The sequence below is a fragment of the Nerophis lumbriciformis genome, linkage group LG20 (assembly GCF_033978685.3).
Source record: "Nerophis lumbriciformis linkage group LG20, RoL_Nlum_v2.1, whole genome shotgun sequence".
Lineage (NCBI taxonomy): Eukaryota > Metazoa > Chordata > Actinopteri > Syngnathiformes > Syngnathidae > Nerophis > Nerophis lumbriciformis.
This window is the reverse complement of record NC_084567.2, coordinates 2,625,001-2,640,000: the sequence shown is the minus strand read 5'-3', so window position 1 is coordinate 2,640,000 and position 15,000 is coordinate 2,625,001. Positions and strand designations below refer to the sequence as shown.

Genomic DNA, 15,000 nt, shown 5'->3' with positions numbered 1-15,000 from the left:
ATTTCCAAAGGAAATGCAAAATTTGCATGGTTGGGTGATGGTTTGGGGTGCCATGTCATCTGCTGGTGTCGGTCCACTCTGTTTCCTGAGATCCAGGGTCAACGCAGCCGTCTACCAGCCAGTTTTAGAGCACTTCATGCTTCCTGCTGCTGACCTGCTCTATGGAGATGGAGATTTCAAGTTCCAACAGGACTTGGCGCCTGCACACAGCGCAAAATCTACCCGTGCCTGGTTTACGGACCATGGTATTTCTGTTCTAAATTGGCCCGCCAACTCCCCTGACCTTAGCCCCATAGAAAATCTGTGGGGTATTGTGAAAAGGAAGATGCAGAATGCCAGACCCAAAAACGCAGAAGAGTTGAAGGCCACTATCAGAGCAACCTGGGCTCTCATAACACCTGAGCAGTGCCAGAAACTCATCGACTCCATGCCACGCCGCATTAACGCAGTAATTGAGGCAAAAGGAGCTCCAACCAAGTATTGAGTATTGTACATGCTCATATTTTTCATTTTCATACTTTTCAGTTGGCCAACATTTCTAAAAATCCCTTTTTTGTATTAGCCTTAAGTAATATTCTAATTTTGTGACACACGGAATTTTGGATTTTCATTTGTTGCCACTTCAAATCATCAAAATTAAATGAAATAAACATTTGAATGCATCAGTCTGTGTGCAATGAATAAATATAATGTACAAGTTACACCTTTTGAATGCAATTACTGAAATAAATCAAGTTTTTCCAAATATTCTAATTTACTGGCTTTTACCTGTATATAGCGCTTTTCTCTAGTGACTCAACGCGCTTTTACATAGTGAAAGCCAATATCTTTAAAGCAGTGTGGATGAGCACTGGGAGCAGGTGGGTAAAGTGCCTTGCCCAAGGACACAACGGCAGTGACTAAGATGGCGGAAGCGGGGTTCGAACCTGGAACCCTCAAGTTGCTGGCACGGCCGCTCTACCAACCGAACTACACCGCCCAAGACGTAATCTAAGTGATAATTTTGAGGTGGGGGGGGTCATCATTGACGAATATGTCACATTAGCCGTCTGTTAATTAAATGATCTAAATATGTTGGCCTGTTCTTCTTTCACCTTCGTCATTATCTTCCTCTTTATGCTCCACTCCACTCTTTTTCAACCTTTTTTGAGCAAAGGCACATTTTTTGCGGAGGCACACCACCAGCAGAAATCATTCAAAAAAAAACGAAACTCAGTTGACAGTAAAAAGTCGTCGTCGCAATTGTTGGATATGACTTTAAAGCATAACCAAGCATGCATGACTATAGCTCTTGTCTCAAAGTAGGTGTACTGTCACCACCTGTCACATCACACCCTGACTTATTTGGACTTGTTTGCTGTTTTCCTGTGTGTAGTGTTTTACTTCTTGTCTTGTGCTCCTATTTTGGTGGCTTTTTCTCTTTTCTTTTGGTATTTTCCTGTAGCAGTTTCATGTCTCTCCTCTCTGAGCTGCCACCTTAACGTGGTAGAGGAGTTTGCGTGTCCCAATGATCCTAGGAGCTATGTTGTCCGGGGGCTTTATGCCCCCTGGTAGGGTCTCCCAAGACAAACTGGTCCTAGGTGAGGGACCAGACAAAGAGCAGCTCGAAGACCTCCATGAAATATAAAAACCAAGGACCCAGATTTCCCTCGCCCGGACGCGGGACACCGGGGCCCCCCTCTGGAGCCAGGCCCGGAGGTGGGGCACGATGGCGAGCGCCTGGTGGCCGGGCCTGTCCCCATGGGGCCCGGCCGGGCACAGCCCGAAGAGGCAACGTGGGTCCCCCCTCCAATGGGCTCACCACCCATAGCAGGGGTCATAGAGGTCGGGTGCGATGTGAGCTGGGCGGCAGCCGAAGGCAGGGCACTTGGCGGTCCGATCCTCGGCTACAGAAGCTAGGTCTTGGGACGTGGAACGTCACCTCGCTGGGGGGGAAGGAGCCTGAGCTAGTGCGCGAGGTGGAGAAGTTCCGGCTCGATATAGTCGGACTCACTTCGACGCACAGCAAGGGCTCTGGAACCAGTTCTCTCGAGAGGGGCTGGACTCTCTTCCACTCTGGCGTTGCCGGCAGTGAGAGGCGACGGGCTGGGGTGGCAATTCTTGTTTACCCCCGGCTCAGAGCCTGTACGTTGGAGTTCAACCCGGTGGACGAGAGGGTAGCTTCCCTTCGCCTTTGGGTGGGGGAACGGGTCCTGACTGTGGTTTGCGCTTACGCGCCAAACCGGAGCTCAGAGTACCCACCCTTTTTGGATTCACTCGAGGGAGTACATGAGAGTGCTCCCCCGGGTGATTCCCTCGTTCTACTGGGGGACTTCAATGCTCATGTTGGCAACGACAGTGAAACCTGGAGAGGCGTGATTGGGAAGAATGGCTGCCCGGATCTGAACCTGAGCGGTGTTTTGTTATTGGACTTTTGTGCCCGTCACAGATTGTCCATAACGAACACCATGTTCAAACATAAGGGTGTCCATATGTGCACTTGGCACCAGGACACCCTAGGCCGCAGTTCCATGATCGACTTTGTAGTTGTGTCATCGGATTTGCGGCCTCATGTTTTGGACACTCGGGTGTAGAGAGGGGCGGAGCTTTCTACCGATCACCACCTGGTGGTGAGTTGGCTGCGATGGTGGGGGAGGATGCCGGACAGACCTGGCAGGCCCAAACGCATTGTGAGGGTTTGCTGGGAATGTCTGGCAGAGTCTCCTGTCAGAGAGAGTTTCAATTCCCATCTCCGGAAGAACTTTGAACATGTCACGAGGGAGGTGCTGGACATTGAGTCCGAATGGACCATGTTCCGCGCCTCTATTGTCGAGGCGGTTGATTGGAGCTGTGGCCGCAAGGTAGTTGGTGCTTGTCGTGGCGGTAATCCTAGAACCCGTTGGTGGACACCGGCGGTGAGGGATGCCGTCAAGCTGAAGAAGGAGTCCTATCGGGTTCTTTTGGCTCATAGGACTCCTGAGGCAGCGGACAGGTACCGACAGGCCAAGCGGTGTGCGGCTTCAGCGGTCGCGGAGGCAAAAACTCGGACATGGGAGGAGTTCGGGGAAGCCATGGAAAACGACTTCCAGACGGCTTCGAAGCGATTCTGGACCACCATCCGCCGCCTCAGGAAGGGGAAGCAGTGCACTATCAACACCGTGTATGGCGGGGATGGTGTTCTGCTGACCTCGACTGCGGATGTTGTGGATCGGTGGAGGGAATACTTCGAAGACCTCCTCAATCCCACCAACACGTCTTCCTATGAGGAAGCAGTGCCTGGGGAGTCTGTGGTGGGCTCTCCTATTTCTGGGACTGAGGTTGCTGAGGTAGTTAAAAAGCTCCTCGGTGGCAAGGCCCCAGGGGTAGATGAGATCCGCCCGGAGTTCCTTAAGGCTCTGGATGCTGTGGGGCTGTCTTGGTTGACAAGACTCTGCAGCATCGCGTGGACATCGGGGGCGGTACCTCTGGATTGGCAGACCGGGGTGGTGGTTCCTCTCTTTAAGAAGGGGAACCGGAGGGTGTGTTCTAACTATCGTGGGATCACACTCCTCAGTCTTCCCGGTAAGGTCTATTCAGGTGTACTGGAGAGGAGGCTACGCCGGATAGTCGAACCTCGGATTCAGGAGGAACAGTGTGGTTTTCGTCCTGGTCGTGGAACTGTGGACCAGCTCTATACTCTCGGCAGGGTCCTTGAGGGTGCATGGGAGTTTGCCCAACCAGTCTACATGTGTTTTGTGGACTTGGAGAAGGCATTCGACCGTGTCCCTCGGGAAGTCCTGTGGGGAGTGCTCAGAGAGTATGGGGTATCGGACTGTCTGATTGTGGCAGTCCGCTCCCTGTATGCTCAGTGCCAGAGCTTGGTCCGCATTGCCGGCAGTAAGTCGGACACGTTTCCAGTGAGGGTTGGACTCCGCCAAGGCTGCCCTTTGTCACCCATTCTGTTCATAACTTTTATGGACAGAATTTCTAGGCGCAGTCAAGGCGTTGAGGGGATCTGGTTTGGTGGCTGCAGGATTAGGTCTCTGCTTTTTGCAGATGATGTGGTCCTGATGGCTTCATCTGGCCAGGATCTTCAGCTCTCACTGGATCGGTTCGCAGCCGAGTGTGAAGCGACTGGGATGAGAATCAGCACCTCCAAGTCCGAGTCCATGGTTCTCGCCCGGAAAAGGGTGGAGTGCCATCTCCGGGTTGGGGAGGAGATCTTGCCCCAAGTGGAGGAGTTCAAGTACCTCGGAGTCTTGTTCACGAGTGAGGGAAGAGTGGATCGTGAGATCGACAGGCGGATCGGTGCGGCGTCTTCAGTAATGCGGACGCTGTATCGATCCGTTGTGGTGAAGAAGGAGCTAAGCCGGAAGGCAAAGCTCTCAATTTACCGGTCGATCTACGTTCCCATCCTCACCTATGGTCATGAGCTTTGGGTTATGACCGAAAGGACAAGGTCACGGGTACAAGCGGCCGAAATGAGTTTCCTCCGCCGGGTGGCGGGGCTCTCCCTTAGAGATAGGGTGAGAAGCTCTGCCATCCGGGAGGAGCTCAAAGTAAAGCCGCTGCTCCTCCACATGGAGAGGAGCCAGATGAGGTGGTTCGGGCATCTGGTCAGGATGCCACCCGATCGCCTCCCTAGGAAGGTGTTTCGGGCACGTCCGACCGGTAGGAGGCCACGGGGAAGACCCAGGACACGTTGGGAAGACTATGTCTCCCGGCTGGCCTGGGAACGCCTCGGGGTCCCACGGGAAGAGCTGTACAAAGTGGCTGGGGAGAGGGAAGTCTGGGCTTCCCTGCTTTGGCTGCTGCCCCCGCGACCCGACCTCGGATAAGCGGAAGAAGATGGATGGATGGATGAGTTTCATGTCTTCCTTTGAGCGATATTCTCCACACCTACTTTGTTTTCGCAATCAAGAATATTTCAGTTGTTTTTATCCTTCTTTTTAGGAACGTTGTTGATTGTCATGTCATGTTCGAATGTACTTTGTGGACGCAGTCTTTGCTCCACAGTAAGTCTTTGCTGTCGTCCAGCATTCTGTGTTTTGTTTACTTTGTAGCCAGTTCAGTTTTAGTTTTGTTCTGCATAGCCTTCCCTAAGGCTTTTCTTAGGGGCGCTCACCTTTTGTTTATTTTTGGTTTAAGCATTAGATACCTTTTCACCTGCACACTGCCTCCCGCTGTCGGTGGGGTGGGTAGGTCGTGAGTTCAAACCCCAGCCGAGTCATACCAAATATTATAAAAATGGGAGCCATTACCTCAAGGGTTGGAATTGGGGGTTAAATCACCAAAAATGATTCCCGGGCTCGGCCACCGCTGCTGCTCACTGCTCCCCTCACCTCCCAGGGGGTGAACAAGGGTGATGGGTTAAACGCAGTGAATAATTTCGCCACACCTAGTGTGTGTGTGACAATCATTGGTACTTTACCTTTCAACTTTAACTTAATAAGCTTTCCGTTTGTGTCCTGCAGACGCCCAGCAGCTGATTGGTCGCCGAGAAGAACTTCCCCTCCGGCCGCATGCGGGGATCTCCACCTTGCAGCAAGAAGATCCACAGCCCCCGCACATTAAAGAGGAAGAGGAGGAACTCTGGGCCAGTCGGGAGGGAGAGTGTCTCCTCGGACCCGAGGAAGCCGATCTCGCCGAGTTGCCACTGACTGTGAAGAGTGACAATGATGAAGAGAACCCGCGGACGGATAACCTCTTTGCTCCGCTGTCGGATAGCGACGACCTGACGTCGCTCTTTCCTGAAGACGAAGACCGGGACGATGCCCGACACGTTCTGAGCAGCGACACAGACTGCGAAGCCGATGTCAGGACTCACGCTGGCAACAAACACTCCAAATGCCCTCAAGAGACGACCGGTAAACAATCCTGGACATGCTCCTTTTGTGGCAAAATATTTCCCTTCGAGAGTAGCTTGACTCGCCACATGCGCACGCACACGGGGGAGAAACCGTTTGGCTGCTTTGTGTGCGGCAGTGCATTTTCCCAACGGTCCACTTTAAAGAGACACATGAAGACGCACGCGGGAGAAAAACCTTTCAGTTGCTCAGTTTGCGATAAAAGGTTCTCTGACAAGGCCAACATGGTGTCCCACATGAGAACGCACACGGGCGAGAAACCGTTTCGATGCTCCGTTTGTGGCAGAGGGTTCTCCGTCAAGTTTAATATGGTCTCACACATGAGAACGCACACCGCAGAACAACCTTTTAGTTGCTCAGTCTGACAAAAGTTTCATTTAAACATAATATGCTGGTACACATGCAAGCACACACACAGTGGACAGAAAGACCTTTTACCTGCTCATGTGCTAACATTTTGTCCAGCTGTAGAGGAGAGCATCCTTAATATATTTTGTCTGTACCGTATTTTCCGCACCATAAGGCGCCCTGGGTTATAAGCCGCGCCTTCAATGAATGGCATATTTCAAAACTTTGTCCACCTATAAGCCGCCCCGTGTTGTAAGCCGCATCTAACTGCGCTAAAGGAATGTCAAAAAAACAGTCAAATAGGTCAGTCAAACTTTAATAATATATTAAAACCAGCGTGATGTGGGCGCGCATGGAGTCGTATATCAACATGGACAGAGCTGCGTGAAAAAAGCCACCCGGCCTCTTCGCGTAAACTTAAACTTACCTTAACCACTCGCTCATCTTTTCTTCATCCATCCCTTCGAGTTAGCTTTTATGATGACGCCGGCTGGAAAGGTCTCTTTTGGCAAGGTCTTCCTTTTGAATATCACCATGGGTGGAAGTTTCTGGCCATTAGCATGGCAAGCTAGAACCACAGTGAAGGATGACTTCTCATTCCCTGTGGTGCGAATATTCACCGTACGTGCTCCCGTTGTATCCACAGTGCGGTTCACAGGAATATCAGTTGCTGTGAAATAGTAATCCGTGTGCGGATGGAGAGATTGCGTCTTTTCATGAACCGGATCCCTGTCGCTTAGTAGGAGCCATTTTGTGGTCTTTACAGATGTAAACACACAAAGGAAATGAAACGTACGGTAATATCCGCGCGCTTTTTCTTCTTCTACGCGGGCGGGTGGTTGCTAAAAGTAGAAGAAGAAGCGCTTCCTGTTCTATGGGGGCGGGTGCTTACCTTGGCGGTTGCTTGCGTAGAAGAAGAAGCGCTTCCTGTTCTACCGGGAAAAAAGATGGCGGCTGTTTACCGAAGTTGCGAGACCGAAACTTTATGAAAATGAATCTTAATATTTATCCATATATAAAGCGCACCAGGTTATAAGGCGCACTGTCAGCTTTTGAGAAAATTTGTGGTTTTTAGGTGCGCCTTATAGTGCGGAAAATACGGTATTTACAATTTATAAACATTGTTTTGACGTCTGTTAGTATCTGAATATTGTTTGACATAGGGTTGTACGGTACCGCAATACTAATGAATCATATTCGGTACTATACCGCCTCTAAAAAGTACCCCCCACCCCTTTTTTTTTTTTAAAGGGCGTGGTCACGTCGTGACATTGCTGCTTTTACGGGCAGAGGAGCATGTTGGGCAGCGCACACACACAGAGTACTTACAAGCAGACACAGGGTGTAGACAGAAAAGGGAGAATGGACACATTTTGGTGTAAAAAGTAAAGGTAAAGGTGAAGTTATAACACTGAAACACCCTCAGGAAGAGGGGCTTTAAGACATGGCTAGCTAGTGTTGCGTTTGGACCAGTTCCTCCCCCCAGGGAATTCAAGTCACAAGTCGCTCCCAAGCTCTTTAGGACACTTAAAGCTGAGTAGAAAAACCACCAGAGACAGAATAGGTATTTTGTAATATATTTGCAAAGCTTTGCATATTGTCGGAGGCAGATATTTACATATATCCGAATTTAAGTTGTACTTCTTCCATTTCTTTGTCATATTTGAAAACAGCTCGTGTTTTCCATTTCTTCTCTTGATGCTCTGTCAGCAAGTATACTGTGTGTGTTAACCTTGAGTTCTTTGGAATGTATTATGGCTAGGGAGACGTTGTGCTTGTATTATGGCTAGGGAGGGGACGAGAGAGAGGGTGGTGGGATCGAGAAGCCCAGACTTCCCTCTCCCCAGCCACTTCGTCCAGCTCTTCCTGTGGGACCCCGAGGCCTTCCCAGGCCAGCCGGGAGACATAGTCTTCCCAACGTGTCCTGGGTCTTCCCCGCGGCCTCCTACCGGTGGGACGTGCCCTAAACACCTCCCTAAGGAGGCGTTCGGGTGGCATCCTGACCAGATGCCCGAACCACCTCATCTGGCTCCTCTCCATGTGGAGGAGCAGCGGCTTTACTTTGAGCTCCCCCCGGATGGCAGAGCTTCTCACCCTATCTCTAAGGGAGAGCCCCTCCACCCGGCGGAGGAAACTCATTTCGGCCGCTTGTACCCGTGATCTTGTCCTTTCGGTCATAACCCAAAGCTCATGACCATAGGTGAGGATGGGAACGTAGATCGACCGGTAAATTGAGAGCTTTGCCTTCCGGCTCAGCTCCTTCTTCACCACAACGGATCGATACAGCGTCCGCATTACTGAAGACGCCGCACCGATCCGCCTGTCGATCTCACGATCCACTCTTCCCTCACTCGTGAACAAGACTCCGAGGTACTTTAACTCCTCCACTTGGGGCAAGATCTCCTCCCCAACCCGGAGATGGCACTCCACCCTTTTCCGGGCGAGAACCATGGACTCGGACTTGGAGGTGCTGATTCTCATCCCAGTCGCTTCACACTCGGCTGCGAACCGATCCAGTGAGAGCTGAAGATCCTGGCCAGAGGAAGCCATCAGGACCACATCATCTGCAAAAAGCAGAGACCTAATCCTGCAGCCACCAAACCAGATCCCCTCAACGCCTTGACTGCGCCTAGAAATTCTGTCCATAAAAGTTATGAACAGAATCGGTGACAAAGGGCAGCCTTGGCGGAGTCCAACCCTCACTGGAAACGTGTCCGACTTACTGCCGGCAATGCGGACCAAGCTCTGGCACTGATCATACAGGGAGCGGACTGCCACAATCAGACAGTCCGATACCCCGTACTCTCTGAGCACTCCCCACAGGACTTCCCGAGGGACACGGTCGAATGCCTTCTCCAAGTCCACAAAACACATGTAGACTGGTTGGGCAAACTCCCATGCACCCTCAAGGACCCTGCCGAGAGTATAGAGCTGGTCCACAGTTCCACGACCAGGACGAAAACCACACTGTTCCTCCTGAATCCGAGGTTGGACTATCCGGCGTAGCCTCCTCTCCAGTACACCTGAATAGACCTTACCGGGAAGGCTGAGGAGTGTGATCCCACGATAGTTAGAACACACCCTCCGGTTCCCCTTCTTAAAGAGAGGAACCACCACCCCGGTCTGCCAATCCAGAGGTACCGCCCCCGATGTCCACGCGATGCTGCAGAGTCTTGTCAACCAAGACAGCCCCACAGCATCCAGAGCCTTAAGGAACTCCGGGCGGATCTCATCTACCCCCGGGGCCTTGCCACCGAGGAGCTTTTTAACTACCTCAGCGATTACATTGATACATTGATTGAGACTGGTCTCAATCAATGTATATTGGCAAAGCTTTGAGAATATACAACAAAATACCTATTCTGTCTCTGGTGGTTTTTCAACTCAGCTTAAAGTGTCGGAAAGAGCTTGGGAGCGAATTGTGACTTGAATTCCCTGGGAGGAACAACTGGTCCAAAACGCAACAATATACATTGAGACCAGTCCAGCATAGAACATTCAATCGCGCCGCCAAGATGGTCTGCCCTCCCCCCGAAAAACCCTCTCCCCTCTTAAGTCTCTCTTCCTCCCACCCTGGCAGTCATGGCTCTCTAGCCAAAACACATGCCCATTATCTCTCTTTCTTACATTCCTCACTCAAGGTTAAGCACACAGTTTTGCAGACCACCAAAAGACCACAATTGGAAGAAAAACCCTAGCTGTTTTGAATAATATGATTATGAAATAAAAGAAGTAACACTTAAATTCGGATATATGTAAATATCTGCCTCCGACACTAGCTAGCGGCTAAAGTCCATCCACAGTGTTTTAGCTACTTCTAAATCACTAATCCTGGCCTCCATGGTGACAAATAAAGTAAGTTTCTTACAAGTAACGTTATCACTGCAGGACGAGGAATAGCTAAACATGCTTCAGTACACACCGTAGGAGGATACAATAGCTCACCGGCGTCACAATGTAAACAAACGCCATGGGTGGATCTACACCTGACATCCACTGTAATGATACCAAGTACAATGATTACATCAATATTTTTTAGCATCACTAAATCTTCATATTATGTTTATAAACTCAGGAAATACGTCCCTGGACACGTGAGAACTTAAATTATGACCATTGTCTGATACTGCAACTACTTGGTATCGGATCCATACCTAAATGTGTGGTATCATCCAAAACTAATGTGAAGTATCAAAGAAGAGAAGAATAAGTGATTATTACATTTTAACAGAAGTGTAGATAGAACATGTTAAAAGAGAAAATAAGCAGATATTAACAGTAAATGAACAAGAAGATTAATAATCCATTTTTACAGTTTGTCCCTCATAATGTGTACAAAATAATATAAATGACACAATATGTTACTGCATAGACTAATAAGGAGTCTTTTTTTGTTTACTTACTACTAAAAGACAAGTTGTCTAGTATGTTCACTATTTTATTTAAGGACTAAATGACAATAATAAACATGTTTCATGTACACTAACATTTTGTGTTAAAAATAAAGACAATAATGACATTTGTTGTGGTCCCCTTTATTTAGAAAAGTATTATAATACTGTATTCATGAGAAATATTGAAAAAATATTGATTACTTTTGTTTTCATTGTCAGCGTTCCATAAGGTGGTGCATTTAATTCTTTATGCTCTAACAGTAATATCAAGCCAATCAATTGGACACAATAAAAATAAGAAACATTTCACTTAAAAAAAATGCAATAGACTAAAATCACTGTTTTCATTTTTTCCTCACCTAAAAAATTGTGGCACAAAAAAACTACACAGGCTTCAGACAGCAAAATAAGAGTACTGTGAATGTTTTCATATTAGATTTAGTTTTTTATTCACAAAAATATAGACTAAAAATTAAATAAATGAATACAACTGCTACAAAAAATATATATATTTATGAATGGCTCGTGAATAGGTTCCCTTTGTTAACCTAAAACATACTTGCCAACCTTGAGACCTCCGATTTCGGGAGGTGGGGTGTGGGGGGCGTGGGGCGTGGTTAAGATATATATATATATAAGAAATACTTGACTTTAAGTGAATTCTAGCTATATATATATATATATATTTTTATTACATATATATATATATATATACATATATATATGTGTATACATATATATATATATATATATAAATAAATAAAATAAATACTTGAATTTCAGTGTTCATTTATTTCCACATATACACACACATAACACTCATCTACTCATTGTGGAGTTAAGGGTTGAATTGTCCATCCTTGTTCTATTCTCTGTCACTATTTCAGAACACACACATTATACAAATATACATTATAAAATCAATAAGAAAACGGGAGCTCTAATTTGGGAGTCTGAATTAGGATCAGAAGTTCCTATATAAACATTGCGCACTCACGTCGCCTTTTTGTATTGATTACTGCAGCTGTGCACTGGATTCATTCACAAATACAAACTACAACTCACAAACACTTTAGAGTTAGGCTCCACCATCAGAATGTGTACTTAAACTTATAAAGATCACATGGATATTATTCAGTGAGTTGATTCACCAAAACTAACCTGTTATACAGGAGGAAAAAAGCACACAGGACGTTTCAATTGTTCACAGACTGGTCGCGCTCATCAGAATGACAAGACACTTCCGGTCTGCAGGTGATAGCATTCAATTGGGAATAAACGCCCTACTGCCCCCTACTGACCAATGTGAATACTGATAAATGTGTAATGACAGCTCCAAAAACGAATTCAAACCACAAAATAAAATAAATAAATCAACACAAAAATGTGACACATTATGGGTGGGTCACATATGCATGTACAATAGATGGCAGTATTGTCCTGTTTAAAAGTGTCACAACATTGCTGTTTACGGCAGACGATCTGCTTTACGGGGGACGAAAACTTGACTGCTGTTGTTGTGTGTTGTTACCGCGCTGGGAGGACGTTAATGAAACTGCCTAACAATAAATCCACATAAGAAACCAAGAACTCGCCCTCCATCATTAGCTGTTTATATTGTGGGAAAGCGGACGTGAGAACAGGCTGTCAACACGTCACTCAGGTCCGCATGCAGCTGAAGGGGGCGTGGCCTCCAGCTCCGCCTGAATTTCGGGAGATTTTTGGGAGAAAATTTGTCCCGGGAGATTTTCGGGAGAAAATTTGTCCCGGGAGGTTTTCGGGAGAGGCGCTGAATTTCGGGAGTCTCCCGGAAAATCAGGGAGGGTTGGCAAGTATGACCTAAAAGAACCGTTCAAAAGATCTGACACGTTGACAAAAATATCTTTCTTACAGAGTTACATTGTCAGTGTTTTGTACTTGGAGAAAAACTGTTAGCAGAATAAAGTTCAATATGTCAAATTTTAGATCGTACACAGAAAAGCTGCATTTTATTGCAATGGTCGTATCACAAGATTGGGGAAATTAAAATAGGGCTTTTTCCTTTTTAAAAGAAGCATCTTGTGTTTTCAAATAAAAATGTTTTTTAAACAATTTATTGTATTCATCATAAATTTGTTCGTTCTGTTTTCTTTTCTTATTGTTACCGGAATTGTTTAATATTTGTATGTGCCTCCTTTCATGTCTGGGACTACGGATTGGAAAACGATTCCGACAGTGACGTGCAGTCACTAGAGGCAGGTGAGGCACGGCCTCACCTGCCATCATGGAAAAAAAAAAAATGTAAAAAGAAAGGAAAAAAAATGAAATTGTTATATGTATCCAGTGATTATACTATAAAGTTATTTTCCATTTAACTTCACCAGTTTTAGATTATTTTTATTCAAAATCGCTGAATTTTCACATTTGCCGTTCAAATATTGAGAAGAGACGGTGCGGTGAACAGCACCCAGTCGAGGCACGTCACTCAGTGCCTCAACATGGATTGCGCAATGACTCGGCTAACTGCTGGCCTGCTGTGCAGTGAGACCGTATTGCTATATGAATTATATTATACATTTCCATAGTTTAGTTAGCTGAGGTATATAATGTACAGTGTATTTTGTCAACAACTGTATGTGTGTAACGTATTTCTTGTGCTGAGCGATCGTAAAACGGCTGCAAAAGACGCACTGGCTGAGGCTCGCCTCCTGCACCCCCGCCGTAGAATTGTTATATCAACTAAAGCCCACACTTAAACTTTCCACATGCAAGATTGAATCTATTTTAAACAATTATTTAATAAGAAGCCAAAAAGTGCAAAAACAATAATGTTCGTGTTGGAGGAGTTGTGAATGACTGCAGGGACACAACATTAGGTACACCTGCAGACTGCAGGTGTACCTAATTCACAACTCCTCCAACACGAACATTATTGTTTTTGCACTTTTTGGCTTCTTATTAAATAACTTGTGTAACCTATTTTCATGGGCTTTCCTCTTTGTGATGTTAAGTTCCTGTTATGCGCTGTTATACAGTATATGCCTTGAGCTCTTATTTTGAAGGCGCTAAGAGCGGAAGTGCTGACACGTTGGAGTGGAGCGGAAGTTTTTGACAGAATGTAAATAAAGTGGTCCTCGTGTAAACTGGAGCCTCCGTGTTTGTTATTTTGTAGTTTCATACAGTATAGGCAACATTTATAAACCCTCGGTTACACTTTTTTAAATAGATTCAATCTTGCATGTGGAAAGTTTAAGTGAGGGCTTTAGTTGCGGTGCATGGACTTAATTTATAAGTAAAGGTAAGACCATAATAACGTTTTTTTTATTAAATGTGCTTTTTTGTGTGCTACAGTTTGTATGTGTAAAGTTAAAGTTAAGTTAAAGTAGCAATGATTGTCACACACACACTAGGTGTAATGAAATTTGTCCTCTGCATTTGACCCATCCCTTTGATCACCCCCTGGGAGGTGAGGGGAGCAGTGGGCAGCAGCGGCGCCGCGCCCGGGAATCATTTTTGGTGATTTAACCCCCAATTCCAAGCCTTAATGCTGAGTGCCAAGCAGGGAAGAATGCTGGTATGAGCTTTTAAACATAACCCGTTAACTGCTGCCAATCAAATGGTGAATAAGATACTCTTTAGGGTTCATATGTTTGTAAATCTGACTGTGATGAAGTCAGTGCCTCACCAGCCATCAACCTCACCGCACGTCACTGGATTCCGAAAAGTGTTACCTTGTTCTGCTTTTAATTTGTAAGGGTCTGACGTCATGTCCTGTTAAGCAACCCATCTGCGTCACATCCCCTGGGTCACCGCCGTGCGTTCTTGACCCAAATGTAAATTCATGGCGACTATAAAACCGTCGGTCATTTGAAATTCTTATATTATGTTTAAATTGTATTCTTAAAATTTCATATACTTTTGCAACATTTTTGTTGTTTTTTGTATTTTTTTTGCTTGTTGGATATCCGCTTAAAAAATGTATTGTTAAGGCGGGAAGTGTGTTGTTGGTCTTTTTTTTTGCTCTCGACGGAGAGGAAGTTGGGTGTCAAAAAAGTGTCTGTCGTACTTCCTTCATGTTAAGATTTCACAAAGTCAATGTTGTTATTATTATTATTATCTATTTTATTTTTATTATTATTATGAAACCGTAGTTTACAGACGTTTTTTTGCATTCTATTTTAGTTACTTTATTGAGTTTACAACCCCGTGGCGCTGATTTGTACTGTTTTTGTACTTATTTTGATTATTATTATTTATTATTTCTCGATTGTTTGTAAATATTCCAATCGCAATTCAAAGCAAAAAAAAAAGAAAAAAAAAGCGTATTTTAGTTTGGCTTTGCACTTTGTTTTAAATATATATATATATATATATATATATATATATATATATATATTTTTTGCATTCTATTTTAGTTACTTTATTGAGTTTATAACCCCCTGGCGCTGATTTCT

The 15,000-nt window shown here is 45.9% G+C and overlaps 1 protein-coding gene across 1 annotated transcript in view; it reads left to right on the top strand.

Annotated features, from left to right (window-relative positions):
* The window catches only part of LOC133619738 (uncharacterized), a 37,198-nt gene that overhangs the window by 2,021 nt on the left and 20,177 nt on the right, over nucleotides 1-15,000 (top strand). The window contains exon 2 of the mRNA XM_072915501.1: nucleotides 5,433-6,176. Within this exon, the coding sequence (XP_072771602.1) occupies nucleotides 5,433-6,176 (744 nt within the window). The remainder of the gene's footprint in view (nucleotides 1-5,432; nucleotides 6,177-15,000) is intronic.